This window comes from Seriola aureovittata, chromosome 8, assembly GCF_021018895.1.
Source record: "Seriola aureovittata isolate HTS-2021-v1 ecotype China chromosome 8, ASM2101889v1, whole genome shotgun sequence".
In the NCBI taxonomy this organism is placed as follows: domain Eukaryota; kingdom Metazoa; phylum Chordata; class Actinopteri; order Carangiformes; family Carangidae; genus Seriola; species Seriola aureovittata.
In genome coordinates this window covers 28,284,964-28,302,687 of record NC_079371.1, presented here as the reverse complement: position 1 = coordinate 28,302,687, position 17,724 = coordinate 28,284,964, and the positions used below count along the sequence as shown (strand labels likewise).

The 17,724-nt window shown below is 42.1% G+C and overlaps 1 protein-coding gene across 1 annotated transcript; it reads right to left on the bottom strand.

Annotated features, from left to right (window-relative positions):
* Nucleotides 1-2,173: 2,173 nt before the first annotated feature.
* On the bottom strand, nucleotides 2,174-17,225 carry atoh8 (atonal bHLH transcription factor 8). The gene is made up of 4 exons (XM_056382643.1): nucleotides 15,384-17,225; nucleotides 14,639-14,794; nucleotides 11,566-11,757; nucleotides 2,174-3,932 (listed from the first exon to the last, which is right to left on the bottom strand). The coding sequence occupies exons 1-4, from the start codon at nucleotides 16,020-16,022 to the stop codon at nucleotides 3,927-3,929; spliced, it is 993 nt and encodes a 330-aa protein (XP_056238618.1). The 5' UTR covers nucleotides 16,023-17,225; the 3' UTR covers nucleotides 2,174-3,926.
* Nucleotides 17,226-17,724: the final 499 nt, after the last annotated feature.

Sequence of the window (17,724 nt, the reverse complement as noted above, 5' to 3'; positions counted from 1 at the left end):
ACAAAATTGCACCTTTTTTCTGAGTCACCCAGCTCTCTCATACCTGCACGTAGAAATGTGATTCAAACTGTAAAACGGAGGAAAACTTCTGCTCTCTCAAAAAGACAGGAACTGTTTTTACATAACATGTAAACTTTTCAAACTGTGAGCACTCAAAGGAGGAGAGCAAATCACTTTTTCTTCAAAGTTAGAGTGAAAGCGTCAGTTGGCTAGAGTGCGTGAAGCAGTAAAAAATAACCTTTATTTTTATTTTTAACTCGAGCTCACGGCCAAACTGTAAAAAGGAGACAAATAATTCTTTCTGAAAATGTAGACATAGTTGTTGGGATTCATAAAATGTAACTTTGACAGGCAGGGTCTGCACAAAATTTAAACGGGGGTGCCGAGTCCGGCAGCAATACCTGTCTCACTCTCATTGACACCTAATGTAATCGTCTTTTTTTTCAAAAGAATCTCACTCTGTCTTTGCACTGAGCTTACTCACTCATTTTAAGGAATATCTGAATAAAATAGAGACTGTAGAAACTTCTGGCTTCAGTGTCTGTCACGGTCTTTTCGGTTTTTGAAAAGAAGTAACGGTTTTCTCATAATTTGCAATTGTTTGAAGCCATGTAGAAGCCAAATTCTGGGCAGATTTTCACATTGCCATGGCAACGGCAGCTCCTGACTTGTGTGCATGCGTGCGTGCGCCTAGCAACCAGATAACCAACTCTCCAAGCGAGTTGAGAGTGAATGAAGTTGTGACGGTCTCCGCTGAGACAGAGGAGAGGAGAAGCTACTAGCCCTCTCTCGCTGTCACTTCTAGTCGCGTTGCTCTCCTCCCCAGTAATGTTAAATTTAGCACCGAAAAAAACATAATAGTGGTAATTTAAATAGCGGTTCATGGGATTTATTAACCCTCAGGGGTCCCTCTGTCCTTCTTTTTTGATTTGCTGATCATTTTGGCTGTGTTACAGCTTAAGGTATGGATTTCTGCAAGAAAGTGTCTTTTTTGACATATTTTTAAAATCTAATGTCAGTTACTGTTACAGGTCTATTATACACTGGTAACACATTTTGTAGCCTCTGGGGTTCCTCGCGTCCAAAAAAGGACACACAAAGAAAATGCTATAAAATCATCATATATCAAGATGAGGAGACACCTCACTTACAATCATTTCCTGTAACTGTGTCATATGGGTTCGTCCATCTCTCTGTCCCTGTAGGAGACCAGCAGCAGGTCTGAGTCTGTTCACTCCAATAGGAGAAGTGAACCTGAACACAGATTATGATTCTTTCACTCGATTGTCACCAAAATAATATTAGATTAATTTTTCACAAACCTCAGATCTTCAGAACATTTTGACATTAAAATGGCATTTTTCAAACAGATCAGGAGAAAATGAACTTTATTAGAGACCTGATCTGTCTCAGCAACAAACTCTCGCAAGATCTTGTAGCACAGATCTCTTCTCTCTGTTGGTTCTGGTTCTGGTCTCACTGCTGCAGTAGTGCTGCTGTCCAACCTCAGAAGTTTAGAGCAACTTATACGTGAATAAAACGTGTGTCTTTGCTTAATAATACTCTCATTGTTATTATTATTGAACTGTAGAGAGTATTATTAGACTGATATGATCTTGTACTGGGTTGATCAGATATTAAGCTAGCAGATAAAAACAAGCAACAAAATCAGTTGTAAATTCAAATTGTATGTAGCGTTATACTGTATTGTTATGTTTTGACATGAACAAGCAATCACGACCACGGCCAGTCTAGACCATTTCACACCATCGGTGCTGCTTATAATCATGGATGTATTATATTGTGTCAATCTTTTGTTATAGAGTATCTTTGGAAATAGCCATCTCATTCATCATGAAGCTCGACTGCTGGAGCTTCAAACTACTTCTCATCTCTTTTCTCATTAGTGTATACAGAACACGATGCATTAATTACTTAACCTTTAATATCCCTCATTTACGCACTAACACTGGCAGAACTGGTTTCACGTACTTGCAGTTTAAATGGAACAAACTGCAAACTGCCCTCAAACTAGAGTCTTACCCACCACACCCCCGCCCATAACTGAGTTCAGTAATAGTTAGTTGTTAATTAAACAGCTTAATTGTCAGTTGTGGTTGAGATTGTTAGCATGTGAAATGGAGTGAACAAAAAAAAAAGGGAAAACTCAAACTCAAGCTCCAATTTTTATTTCATTTTTCTATGAATAAGCACTTTAAATTCACTCAATTAATTTACATTTATTTTCTTTAATAAGACAGAGAGAGAGAGCGAGAGAGAGAGAGAGAGAGAGAGAGAGCTAACGTTAGCTAGCTAGCTAACTAACTAACTAAGTTAGCTAAGGAGACAACAATAAGACAACATTAAAACTGCTGGGGTGTGATAGGACTGTTAAGTTCAGGGGATGGGACACGACAATTCGACCATATTCCACTGGTTCCTATATTACTAGCAAATGTTGTCAATGCTAACGATAGCTAGTTAGCACATTTCAAGCTGCTAAATAGTTTTAGCATAGAGACACCAGACCTAGTTGCTAAATAGTGTCAAATTCCTAAAGGTCAAATGAGCAGTATATTTATACTTTGTGTGGGTAGACCTGGCAAATGCCAGCAGTCAGAGATTGGGAGGGAAATTATCAAACGAAGACACAACAAGGCTAAGATAACAAATCAAAGACACAATAGAAATAGGTAAAGCCCCCCCCCCAAAAAAAAAAAAAAAAGAAAACATGGAACATAAGATGTCAGAGAAAAAAAAACCTTGAGGCTGGTGTGACAAAATATTTTAAGATTACCAGTTTATTCAAAATAATGTTAACATTCCCAGTGTCAGTGTTAATGTTAACTACAGTAACATTAACCATGCACCTGCACCAGATGAAGAGGAGGAAAGTGTTTGGACAAAGGCTGATTGACAGACTGATGCCGGCCTCACAGATACTGCTGTATGTGGAGACAGTGACAGTGTTAACTCAGCTGGGGGAGATGATAATCGGAGCTAACAACAAAGCTAATGATGGAGCTGACAGAGTTAACAGAACATTGACTGGGCTAGTGCTAGTGGGAGCTAATGGATGGATTCATGATATAGAGCCTCATAAACTGGAACACACCATAAGCATAGATTTTTAGCTTGAAGTTAAATTTTTTGCTGAATTGTAAAGTGGCATTTTTTTTTCCTTAAAATTAAATTCATTGATATTTAACCCTGCGACAGTCTCAGAAAGACTCAATCACAACAACATACAGTGGTGTCAAAAGTAATTACTCCACTATAAGGCTATGGTTTCAAAAAAGTAATAAAAATAAAAGTATTAATCAGACCACCCACATAAGAACGTAGCATTAGCAGAGCACTAAACAGTGCTGTCCTCGCTTCTGAAACAACCGCAGCACATTTAAGGTCTATCCATGCATTGTATCAGAGTATTATTGTCATTTTTTACATTGTTCACACAAACATAATATTTTGAAATATAAACCATAAAACAAACATGTAATATTAAAAAACTGCTGAATGAACGAGTCTTGAGCTGCAGTGACTATTTGTCCTGAATGTTTTGTCCTCAAGTGATGTTTGTTCTGAAGATGATTTTGCAGTTTGAATGACTGCTGCCAGGAAATACTGTACGTACTTCAATATGGTATTGACAAAACAACAGTGGGAAATAATTTTCTCCTGAAGTCAGTCATCTCTGTCTTTTTGTCAGATGTTCATGGGTCCTGACACATCTCAGAGAAATAGGCTACTGATGTTATTTCATCTGCTAATATGTGGTGAGGGCAGTTCCTCCTGTTCTCTCTTCTGTTTATCCACGTCTTCGTCTTGGCTATGATCCTCATATCACTTGTCCTTCCAGTGTCTTGAATCCTCATAGTTTTGTCAAGAGCTCCAAGTGTTGTGTTTGTCCACTGCTGTCAGCGTCACTCCTGGAACACAAAGAGGAATGAGTCCATTAAAAGCCCAAACTGAAGGTTTGAGACTGACTGCAGGTCACTGTGGTCTCAGATTCTGCTCTTAATGTCTTTTGGTGAAGTTTTGAATCTTCACATCCCACACACTGTGATTAGGATGTTTACATATTGTGTTGTGATTATTGTATCTCATCAGACTATTCAGTAGTGATTGTATTACTTGAGTGTTGTTTACAGATCACATTTCTACAGTGAAACTGGAAAGATAGAAGTGTATTTTACTGTATACAATGACTCTTAAGAAGAAAAGACTGTGGAAGTAATTTTCTAATGTGCAAGCACAACTGACGAGCACATTTTGGTTATTGCTAGTCAAAAGTCAAATGTCCAAAAAAGGCTGCTGTCCTCTCTGCTTGACAGGCCTTACAGCATTTGTCAACAGGTCACGATCACACCCACAAAAAATGAGACAATACCCTGCTGCTGCCACAGGAGGGCAGTAAATGATAAATGCAAACCGGTATCAGATCCTTTATGGCAGTGGTTTGCTGGGGCCTTGGAGGTCCCCAGCAAAAAGGGGAATCATTTATTTTCACTATAATTCCATCCATAAGTTACACAATGACAGAATGTATGTTGTATGTTGATGTATGTATTACTGTTTTGGTCATACAAAACACAGCTAGAGTGTGATCACATGTCAGCTTGGGTTTGTGTAATTTTAGGTTTTATATTGTTGTGATTTCACCAAATTAAGTGACCAAAATATCATGGACCAAAAGAGAACTTAGCTCTCGTCCTACTCTGAGCTGGTGAGGGCCAGACCCTGCAAGATACACTCATTCCTGGCCCTGAGACTAGGTGACCTAACCACTAACTCACGCATTGAGATCAGTTTTAGTTGTCGTAACTATTCCTCCTCTCCACACTAGCCATGACAAGATTCTTTTGAATGCATTAACAATGTAAGAGTTCTTGTTCTGTGTAACAGTGGCTGAATATGAATGACTTAATAATATGATTATATAAATCTGGGTATCTTCTTATTGATCAAATGATGCACTGACAACAAGTCACAGCAAGTCTGTGTAGCTGGTAGTTTTTTGCAATATATTTGTATAAATTAGTATATTTTTTGTCAATTGATGTTTTTTATTCTACATTGTTTCATCTGACGATGGAGAAAATAATGTACACAAAGGAAGAACTCCTGGCTTTAAAGTTTACCAGATATAGAGTTCAACATCCCATACCGGCTGAGCTGAAGAAGCCATACTGTGGATGCAGAGCCGGGGCTAAGCTAAAGGCTAGAAGATGGTGATATAAACCTTTTCTACCAACGATCCTCGATGGGAAATGTCAACTCCCTGGATAACAAGTGTGATGAACTGGAGGCACTTGTGAAGAAGCAGCGAGCATATCATGAGTGTAGTCTCATGTGTTTCACGGAGACCTGGTTAAATGACAATACTCCCGACCGCTGTCATTCCTACAAGCCCTGTGTACTGAGGCAGGCTGCAACCACCCGCTCATACAGGAACTGGACCCCAGAGGCCAGTGAGTCTGTAAGAGACTGTTTTGAGTGCACAGACTGGAATGTCCTGTTGGAGTCACAGGGAAGTGATAACAGCATGGACCCTGACCTTGATAGAGTTGTTGAATGTACCACGGACTACATTAACCTCTGTATGGACACTGTAATACCAGCAAGGACTAATTATTATTGTTAATTTATTATCAACTGTTTTTATTATTGTTAACAATGAGCTAATGGACACATAAATTTCCCCTAGGGATAAATAAAGTATCTATCTATCTATCCATCTATCTATCCATCTATCTATCTATCTATCTATCTATAGCAGCTACCACAGTCAGTTGGATCAATGCATGAAAGGGATCTCAGTCTGGTCTATTACGTCACAGTTAGGTAGGGGCCACAGAATTAATCTCAACCACATGTTCAGATCCAAGCCAAATATATATAAGCTGAAAAAGCAGCTTCTACACACAATAAGTCTTGACTGAAAAATCACCTGTATTAACATCATGTACCAACTAGAATGTGTCTTTCCTGAAATGTGCATTTCTTGAAGACAATGCAATGTGATTGCTGAAAGCTCTTGTAGCTTGCTTGCTGCCCCTTCAGCCGGCAGGTGTTGCAGTTTTCTTGCAGCTGCAGCAGCTCTCAGCTCTCACAGCTAGCCTGCACCTCTTTCAGCTATTAAAGCTGATAACTCATAGAATAAAGAGTCTTATTCAAGGTCTCATTCCGTACAACTGATCCAAATTAAGTTGAAAAAATTGCAGAAAACATCTAATGAAACAAATGACTGTGGTTTATATCAATCTCTTCAGCATCATCCGCTGAGTCCATGGACACAGGACCATTCTTCTTGTATGCCTCATGGTTGCCAAGATATGAGCAAAACCTTTACCAATATTTGTGAGCTGATTTCTCACCACATGGTGGCGTTATCACTACCATTCATTTTTATGTACCATGAGGAAGCTGTTCACTATGTTCTCTCATGTTTTGCTCACCAGAAAACCAGTCAAAATATCATAAAATCAGCTGTTAAAGATATCTGCACCAAAGGTCACAGAACATATAACATAACACATACAACATATACATGCTGAACATGTTAGCATTGGAATCATGTTTCTAGCTGCAAGAGTGTAGAACGTATGTGTAAAATGTACACAAGAAAACAGAGGAAAGAATAACTAGAATGTGCATTTCCGTAGAGAATGTGTGTGATTGTTGCAGCAGAAGCTCATTGTTTTCTTGCAGATCTCAAGTCTTTACTGCAGTAAATATGAAATATTAATAGAGGGCCCTCAAAGACCCCAAATGACTATCACAACACTTGTGTGTTTACAGTCTGATCTCTGTTAGTGACATGAAATGCCATCAATGCACCACTGGGGGGCACCCGATGACCACTATGAAGCTGGCACAACACAGTTTTGCCAGTGCGGTCCACTGTTGGAGGGTCACAAAATCACATCACAAGTCAACCAAATAAACAGCACATGACTTCTCTAAAGGAATACTGATATCCATGTAGACAATCACTACATTTAGAAAGACAGAAAACACATTTATTACAAGTTACTGACAACGGCAGTCAGTTGTGTTGGCACCCATAGTGTCACTCAAATATCACTCTCACCCAAACCAGGGATTGAACTCAGAACCTCTGGGACCCAAAAACTGACCCTTATTTGCAGAGGTGTTAACTTCTGAATGATTGACATGAAGCACTGCTGAACTGGTGGTTTGCAGTGGATGAGAGCTTGACTGTGGGTTAGCTGTCGATAAAGGTTTAAACCTCAGTTGAGTTAGATGGTGACATTTAGAGAGAGGAGGCCTGTGGCTACACTGTGATGCCTGTTTTGTGTTGATGGAGATAAATCTGACCAGGAGCAGGTCTCCAGAAACCACTGCTCCACACTCTAGCTGGTCACATAACACTGATGAAATCTGCAAAAAGCTGTGAAACCCTTCACTCTTCAGGTAACAATCACAAACATTTTCAGTAGATGCAGAGCACAACACTGAAAGATCAAAGTCTATCAGTGAGTATTTAAAAGCTTGAATGGAGGTTGTGGCTGTGGTCTGTGTGATTGCTGAAAGCTCTTGCAGTTTGCTTGAGGCCGGTACATGTGACAGCTTCTGCAGATTTCTTGCAGCTATTAAAGCTGATAGCTCATACAATCCACAGGTAAAATATTTTTTTGTTTTACACCTCATGGATTATGATCATGAAAAATCTCAAATCAGTAACTGTCCACACGGTGGTGCTATCTGAACAATCTTTGACCATGTGAAGCATTTCACCATGGACCAGCTGTTTCCCAACTTTCAGTTCTATAGCCTTTACAATTATTGAGATATTAGTGATCTTATGCACTTCTCATTAAAAATTTAAAACTTGTTAATTATAAGATATCGACAAGCTGTTCACTAACTAATATGGCCTCATCATGCTTGATAATTTGAAATGAATCCATGTTTCTTGCCATTACTGTGAGAGTGGTACGGATTTGTATTAAACAATATGCACTCTAGCACCCCCTAGTGACAAAACTGAAGGAAACTCGACAGTCAAAAAACAAAAAAAGAAAAAAGAGCGGAAAGAACTGGTGAAAGTAATCTCACAACTTGACACTGTCCTCCTGTAAGAAACAAGCCCACAGCTCCTCTGTGCAGCAGTTTATTGTGTTTCATGGGCAGACACCCTCTAGTCGCCATAGTCATTGTAACAGGAGCAAAGGAGGACAGGTGACAAAGTCCATGTTAGGAAGAGGTCAGGGTGGATGGGTGGGTCAACAAAACACAGGCCTTTAACACAGAGAGGCCACGGCTCGTTTTCCCAGGGGAACTCAGCCACCAAGATTGACTCTTATATCAATAACTGCATGGTATTATCATTACCATGACGACGAAGGTCTGGTACACTGCTATGCTGTGATGTGTTGTATATCAGATACATATATATATGGTCATTCAGGTGGGAGGACTTATTGGACAACAATCAAGGCTGAGGCCCAGGAGCCTCAGAGCCCCAGGAGTCCCAGAAGCTCCATGTCTTCCATCCTCTGTCTTGTGCCTCTGGTCTTGTAGAGGGACTGTAAGATCTGGTTTTCAGACTTGAGCTGTTTTAGTTAAAGAAGCTATATGCAAGTTTTGCATTAGCAGCTGTTTGTTTGCCAAGACCTTCAGCCATCATTGTGTTTACATTACAAGAGGTTGTAATACGTCCTCTGAGCAGATACTTCTTCAGGACAGACTGGAGGCTATAGTGAGTCTCTATCACAAAGTGAGGAGACAGACCGATTGAGGTGGAGCAACCTGGTTAGCATGCTAACTTCAGTAGAAGAAAAGACAGAGTTAACATTGGTGTTTGTTTCCACCTCTGGAGACAGGTGCTGAGAGTAAAAACATGATGTTTGATGCTGAACTCACAATGTTTCTTCTAGACTGGTAAGCAAACAGCTGTTAATGCTAACGTTACCTATGTAGCGGTAGCAAAACTTACATATAGCTCCTTCAATATTTGTTATAAAGTTGTGTTTTATCACATCATTTAATTTGTTCTGTTTAAAGTGATGAACAGTCAGAAAAGCTCAGGTGAGGTCGTGTTATTCCATCCCAGGAGAAATGTGAGGCTGCAACCAGAAATTATTTTCATTATCAATACGTCTGACAGTTATTTTCTTCAGTTATCAGTTAGATTGTTCAGTGAATGAAATGGTGATAATGCCAAAGTCTGAGCAACTAATACAAATATATTGGCTTTACTGAGAGAATGAGAGGAAACCAGCAGATTCACCTCTGAGATGCTGGTACCAGAGAGGTTTTGGAATTTCGTGCTCAAAGTGACTTAAAGCTCCATATAGTATAAAGGTGGATGTCTATGTGTTGTTTGATTTGATATCTATATCTAGGTTCTATATTAATACTGTGAAAGTATCAAAGTGCTCAGTCCACAGAGAAATGCACACAACCTGTATTCAGAAACTGAGCCTTAAAACCAGCCGTCAGGACTTCTGGAACATTGTGATGTCACAACAAAGCAGTCACTGCTCTCAGCCATGGCCTAAGCCCCGCCCACCTGGAGCCAACATCCAACCTTGCAGATTTGGTTTCTCAGAGTGTTTACTTGAAATCTGCTATACTTTTATTGGATCACTCAGAAAACAGTCAGCCAATCAGAAGAGAGGCTCAGAGCCTCCTCTCTTCTGATTGGCTCAATGTACGAGACTATGTGCAGATTTAGTTTGGACCTCCTCTTTTAGTAAATACATCTCTTCCACCACTGCTGCTACAACGTGAGCAGTAGCAACTGCAGATTTAATTCTTAGTGTCGACATGATTGTTAGATTGTTGAGATAAAAACATTTCCAGACCCTCAGCTCACAGATTTACCATTTCATTGTGTGAAAGACACAAAAACACATTTTCTCTGCTGTGACCTCAGGCTCAGTGTGGTGGAGCAAAATCACAATGAAGCAAAAAATGTCTGTTTTCCTCTGAACTGCGCGTACAGACTCAGTGACTCTGAGAAAATAAAAAAGCATTTGGTTCTTGCCAGACCCCCCCCCCCCCACACCACCACCACACACACACACCACACACACACACACACACACACACACACACTCCCCCCACCCCCTCATCCCCCCACTCGGACACACACACCCTCTCTCTCTGTCTTTCCACCAGCTGCTGCTGTCTGACAGGCTGATGATGACTGTGTTTTTTCCCCTCCTTGTTTCAAAGTATGTTGGAGCAGATGGCCTGGAGAGGCAGAGTGGGGGAATGTTGGAGAGACTGCTGGGGAATGTGCCAAGTGTTTGTGTGTGTGTGTGTGTGTGTGTGTGTGTGTGTGTGTGTGTGTGTGTGTGTGTGGTTTCAGTTCGCGTGCCTTCTCGCTGCCCTCTGCCCTTCATGGCGCCAGCTCCACTTCCCCTCCACTCTAAACATCTGGTGTCTGGGACTTTGAGCACACACACACACACACACACACACACACAGAAAGAGAGAAAAAGCCAGCTAGCAGGGAAGAAGCCCTCAGCTAGTTTAAATCTAAAAGAGCAGCATGAGTGTGAAGGTGGAGGAGAGAGCTGTGAAAACCTTTTCTTACTAACTTATTTATTCCACGACCTTCAGTGTTTAATGTGTTGTTGTTTAATGCTGCTGTCAGACATGTTAAATATATGCTGTGCATTTCACCCTCATACACACACACACACACACACACACACACACACACACAAAATAGTGAACTAGTGAACTCTGATTTTGTTCTGCACACAGGAAGTGATTGGCTGGTGATGCAGCGATTAATCTAATCAGTTATCATCAAACCTACTACCACAGGAGCGGAGCAGTGAGGCAGATAGCACCAACAGCACACAACATGTATTCACTACAACACCAACTCCGACTGTGACGACTATTAACTGAGTCAGAGATTTAAACACGTGTTTGTGCTGTTGTGTAAAAATGTTTTCCAGTGGAAAACACAGTCCAGAGTCGTGCACTGAGCTCCTCAGTCTGTTTCCTACAGCAGAGACAGGGACGTGTCAGATGTCAGCACAAAACAGGGACAGCGCAAAACCTATGTTTGAGCCCCTGACTATTGTCTGGAGACAGACTTTAAAAACTGAGAACCTGTGAGAGGAACCACAACAACCACACACACACACACACACACACACACACACGAATCCTTCCTGTCATCAACGTCCTCCTCTCTGACTGTAAGAATCTGTTCTTTCCTTCAATGAAACTCTAAACTTCCTGCAGATGTTTCACATTCAAAGTCTGAAAGGATAGGATTATTTTCTTACACGCTGCTGGAAGGCTTTTAATGTGACACATCTGAAGAGGAAGTGCCAACTTTCACTGACAGTAAGAAGAGACTGGTGTTGTGAGGAAAACATGACTGTGTTGTTGTACTGACTGAACATTACACCGATTCCAGGAAGACAACAGGTAAATATGGTGAATGTGTTTGTGTTGACATCAAATCAAAACAGAGAACAGGAGGATTCTGACTGAAACATGATCTCATGTACATCTATTATACAGCAGGGACATTAGAAATAAAGGCCGGGTGTGAAGATGCCTCACCTTCCTCTTCTTGCTCCTGCCCTCGGCCTGCAGGGTCCTGGTGCACTGCTCCACACACTGAGAGAAGCTCAGGCTGCTATGGTCTGAGCTGTAGTCCAGCTCAGCCAACTGAGCCAGAGACAGGATGTAGTTGCAGGCGATGCGTAATATAGCCAGCTTGGACAACTTCTGCCCGTATGAGTAACATGGCACCTGGACAGAGAGAGAGGAGGGAGATGGAGGGAGATCTTTACATGTCTGATCAGCAAACTGTGAATGAACTGCATTTCTTCTTTTAATCTAGAGCTTTATTGGCCGGCTTCTGCCCTGTTGCTTTTGGCTCCTGCAGGATGCCGTCGATGCTTTTCACAACAACAAAGCAGGTAGCTTTGTCTTAAGCCACAGCAGGCGTTACAGCAGGAAAAGCAAAGGTGGAATCAGTCACTTTAATAACAGCTGCGTTCTATTAAGATCAGCCAGTTCCAGCTCTGCTCACTGACTGGGACACTGGAACATTGTTAATGTTATTTGTTCCACCTGAACTTCCTGCTGTGAAGAGATGTCTTTGAGCTGAGGACACACAGCTGTGCACTCTGATCTGGGGCCAGTTTCACAAAGATCTGTCAGAGTGGTCTGTAGTGTTGGTCCAGTCATAGATCAGTCTGTTAGTCCTACTGTTTCACTAAAATAAAGACTGACTCATTTTAACTCAAAAACATTAAACACCTTGCCCCCAGACTAACTCAGGTCTAAGACCAATGTTTCCATGGTAACAATCAATGACACCTGCGCTGACAAGTAGCACCCAACAACAAAAAACAGCAAAACATGGCTCATATATGTTGTTTGCTAACATTGTTATGGCGAGAGTAAAGAGAAGGGGAAAAGTTTTTAGATATTTTTTTCCAAATTTTTTTATTTTTTTGTTTCACTCTCCACTGATTTTTACCCAGAATTCATTGTACCACAGTCCGGCTTAATTTAGTCAAGAACTAAAGTGCTTTGTGCAACAGATGAATTTAGACTGAGTCTATCTGAAGTCTGACTGATTGTTATATCTAAGACACAGTCAGTTGGTCTTTGTTAAACTAGCTCCTGGAGAGTTCACCGTCACAAAATCACCATCATACAGAAAGTGTGAGGAGGCATTCTGATATAGACTGCATCTATGAATCCTAAATCCTGACATCTTGTCAACTATTGTGATGAGTTATTAGAATAATTCTCAGTCAGTGAGGAATGATGTTTTCCTGTATGTTGACACAGGTATGTGTGAAAAAACCAATAAAATAGAACATGAACTGAAATAAACACAGTCATGGAGTCCAGTTCCATCTGCTCTTTAAATGCACATGTACTCTGATTGTCTGGATCCTCATCCTCTGTCTTCTCTCAGTCTGACATCAGAGAAGATACTTCAACTAAATGAATAATCAACAGTCAACTGTAATAAATGTGTTGAGTTCATCATATATTACATTAGTTTAAAGTCTTCAGCCTACTTCAATAATAATCTCACAGTAATAACAATATCAGTAGGGCTGTGATATTACATTAACAAGAAGCAGAGAGTGTGTGATGTCATCATCGCTGTGTTTCAGTCATCAGATTATTTTCTCATTATCATTATTATTGTTTTATTTTAACTAATTATGTAACCAATAAGTAATTCAACTAACAAAAACTAGTCTAATCTTTGGAAAATGGTCTCAAACTCTGTCTCTGCCGGTTGCTATGGAAACAGAGTGCTCATTGATAGGTTATCATTGGTCTTTCAGTCTTCAGCTTCCTTCCCCTCACATTTTCATGTTTCATTAATGACTGATAATTAACTCTTGGAGAAAATGTAGTTACCCTACATATTTATGTACACTACGCAGGCCTACACCAACATTGTATTTATTACATGAATGCCTGATGTTGAACCCAACACCAGGCATTCATGCAATTAATACAACTGGAAGACCTGATCTGATCTGATTCTCATCTCTAGAAATCTCTCAGAGCTCATCAGAGAGCCAAAGCTGTGACATCCCAGGGCTGAGACCAGGAGGTGGAGTACAATCCTCCTGCAGTTTCCTATGGCTACGTCCACACAACACAAATGAAAATAATCTCCGTCCAGAGTAACACACCTGAAAACACCTACATACATGACCATTCATGTACACTGAGCATGCATGAGCAGTAAACAGGAAGCAGATTGTCTTCTCTGCAGTTGATTATTTGCAAAAAATACAAGAATGAAGAACAGCAAAGAAAGTTAAAATGCAGAATGTAAGCTGAACAACAGCTGCTAGCAAAGACAACAAGGTCAGTAACACTGTAATACATTATCATGTTGTATTCACCACCGGTAGCCGAGGCTGATGAGAGCCAATCAGGAGAGACCGTGGGTGTCTACATTATCATTTCCGAAGGTCTCAGTTTTTGCCTTTCCAGATATAACCCAACCCCAGAGTTTTCAAAATAAAACACAACCCTAGAGTTTTCAAAATAAAACAGGTCCAGCAGAGTTTCCAAAACTCTCATTTTCAGGGCTTGAAAACTCCAGAGTCGTGTGGACAGCAGGAGGAAATGTAGCAAAAGAGATGAGTTGTTAGTTTTGAAACAAAAACGTAGTGTGGACGTAGCCTTAGAGCTGTCACCCTCCCAAAACTGCCCACCCTCAATAGAAACTGTGTCTGCCCCCCGACCACCTGAATACAGTAAATCACTAATCAACAAAAGAGGCATAAATCATAAAAACCAAATACAACGACTGTCACAGAACCAAACTAGTGTTCCCGCCTCACGGTCGTACGCCTCCATCAACAGGTCCAGTTACAGTTAATTAGTGTAAGAATTTGTTCAGTTATGGCCACAGGTCACAGTGACCCTTGACCTTTAACCACCAAAAGGCTTCTGTGATTAACATGTATCCGCTGATTGAGAGCACAGTATAATGGAAGTGAACAATACATCTTGTTCTTATTTTACAGTGCAGATGCAGCATCTGCAGTGTGTTACAGAAAACCAACAACACCTTGTGTGTGTCTCTTTGCAGTGTTCATGTGTACAGTGTGTGTGTGTGTGTGTGGACTGTAAGTCTGACCTGCTTCCTCAGGGCCTCGAACGCAGCACTGATGGTGTGGACGCGGGTCCTCTCCCTGGCGTTGGCGAGAAGCCTCCTGGTTTGCTGGATGGCTTTGACCTCCGGAAGACGCCCGGGTCCATCCGAACTCACCCCAACCCGCTTCCTGGGAGAGTCCTGAGAGCAGATGACCAGAGGGGGGCCAGATTATAGAACAAATCCAGTGCTGAGCAGTCACTCAAATATATACTGTATATATATATATATATATATATATATATATATATATGATCTGTTGCAGTAAGTCCAGAATGGAAACCAAGAAACAAGGAGGAATACTGTTCAATATCAGGCTGGTGCCAGTTAATCAGAACCAGGTCTCTATACATGAACACAGATGCTCTACTGGTTTCCAAACATACCAGCTGCTGTTTGTTTCTAACTGGTCACCAGAATAACCAAATGGGCCTGAAAGTGCATTTACTCCTGGACCTGGACCTATATCCACAACACAGTCTCATGTGCACTTTAACAGTGGCTTGAGACTCATTTGGTTTCAAGCCACATTGAAAAGTACTGATTACTAATCATTAATGAGTGTTGCTCGTATCCCTAATTAGCAGACACATTAGATAAATTAGCCCCTAAAGAGGTAGACTGCACAGCAACTACACATTTCAAACTAAGGATAATTTCCATCACTCATATAAAATGAGAGAAAACAGGGAAATCTCACAGCAGTATTTGTAGCACTCCACACACTCACCTTTGGAGACTGGACCTCAGGCTCCACGTGTTCGTGACACTGAGAGGTCTGGGAGGTTCTGGGGAGTGGCAGAGCTGCAGCTTGGTCTGACAGAGGTGGCTCTAAGGAGAAGGCCTGGTGGCTGGGTGAGTGGCTGTGGCTGCTGCTGCTGGCGGAGGTTGACAGGGGGAATGTGGAGCGAATGCCCAGTTTGAGTCTGTTGGACAGAGGCTGGGAGATGGCCGTGGGCCAGTGGGAGATCTCCGGGAACTGGGACAATTTGGAAGTGATGGCTGGCACGTTAATACCAATCCTCATGTCAATGGCACCACTCTGAGCTGGAGCCATGTTGGCCTCTGGTAGTCCTGACAGGGTCCCCATGGTTCTAGCTGTCCCCTCTTGTGACATCATCAACTGTCTCTGCAGTGGAGCCAACCTGCCGACATCACACGCCTCCGTCTGGGTGTCATCCACTGAGTCCACGTCCGACATGTCCGCCGGGTAGGTTTTTATCCTCTCAGGCTCCACTCCACTGAAGAGTCTTTTAGGTTCTCTGGACTTCCTCTTGAACTTCTTGTTAGTGTCCGGCACAGAGACCAGGACTGGGTCTTTGTTCATGGATCTGTTCCATGTGTCACTCAGTGGATGAGGATTCTTCATTTTCCAACAATGAGTTAAGCCAACAAGTGAAAGTGAAATAAACTTCAACAATTCTAATTTCAAAATGAGACTGAACGACCAGAATCAACTGAAAGCTAACAAAGAGTTTCACTCACAGTCAGACTGAGTGTCCTCCGTCTGCAGCTTCACCTGCAGGACACATTACGAGAAAACTTGGAAACTTCTTGTCCCAGTCAAACCGTCCACTTATTTATAATGTGCACACACTGAAGCAGAGTGAATGTTGTTCAGTAAGACTCCTGCCTTCCTGCCAGAGCTTCAGCTGCCAACTGTGTAACACAAGCTGTTCAACCGCTCTGACAGAAGCTGCACAGCCGTGTGTTACTTTAACTTCAGCAGCAGGTTTTCTGTGGCTCCGCTCTGTCTGCATAGCAGCATCCTGAATAATCCACAGTAATACACAAAGCTGTGTAACATCTGCTGTTCCTGCACAAGTCGTCCCACTGGATCGAGCTTTCCCTCAGCTGTGAAGGTTTCTCTCTGTGTGAGCAGAGTCAGGGTTACAGTGGAGCTGTCTGAGCGTGGCTCCAGTCAGTCTGCATAGCAGCACTGTGAATAACCCACACTGATACACACACTGAGCACAGACAGGCTGCAGAGGAGCTGCAGCTACTCAACTGAATAAAAGGAACAGCACATGAACAGGATGTCAACTCTTCACACTGACAAACACAGACCCAGTGAGCAGTCATGTTCCATACAAACAGCCTGACAACTGCTGTTAGACACAAGGAAACTGAATGATGAGATCATGAGTCTATAGATCCCAAACACCCAAACTTCACTCTAACACACACTCTTAATACACACACCAAACCGCAGAAGACAGTGTTAAAGGGAGATCTGGTCTCGACTACTCCAAGTTCAGAATGTCCCCTTCATGCCGCCTCGGTACCGGGACATCCCTCTGGAAGAAAGCCTGCCACTGAAAGGTGTGCGGCGGGAGATCCTGCTCTCTGTGAGCTGGCTCCACGGGACCCGGTGGCTACAGTAAGTCACTTGTTATACAGATACGGTAACAGTGGATTAGTCCCGCAGCTTATCCTCCTGGGCGGACACCGGTGGATCCTCCAGGTCCAGGTCCTGCTCCTCCGCGACTGTCTCTGCTGGTCTGGAAACGTTAGAGGACGGAGCAGAGAGGGGGCTCCCTCTCCTCTGACTGCTGGCGTCTGACTGGCTGGAGCTGTCTCACACACACACTCACACACACACACACACACACACACACACACACACACACACACACACACACACACACACACACACACACACACACACACACACACGCACACACACACACACACACGCACACACACGGCTCAGCAGCGTCACATCCTGGCGTACAACAGGAACTCACATGCTCGATTGAATTTTCCCAATTACAGATTTTCACAGTTGTGAGCCTCATCTCTCTGAGCTGAGCTCCTCTTCAAACTCTTCTCTTTGTCACATGCAGCTCAACTCAACCACTCACCTCATGTTCTACATGCTCTAATGCAACTACACACTTGATCCAGATCCCAGGATCAGGTCTGGGACCACAGTCTCCAGACAAGATGACTGTGTCTGTCAAAAGACACAGACAACAAGCAGAATCATATTTGATTTTTACATGAACTACGATTCAATTACAAGAAGAAGTCGAAGATGAGGAAGTAGAAGAAGTTAAAGAAAAGTAGTA

Bases quoted from the DNA above. Each gene is read 5' to 3' on its own strand.
- atoh8 (XM_056382643.1), bottom strand. From the start codon at position 16,022: ATGAAGAATCCTCATCCACTGAGTGACACATGGAACAGATCCATGAAC. The intron at 14,795-15,383 runs GTGAGTGTGTGG...ATCTGCTCTCAG, and splicing joins CTGAGGTCCAGTCTCCAAAG to GACTCTCCCAGGAAGCGGGT. The intron at 11,758-14,638 runs GTCAGACTTACA...CTCTCTGTCCAG, and splicing joins TCGAGGCCCTGAGGAAGCAG to GTGCCATGTTACTCATACGG.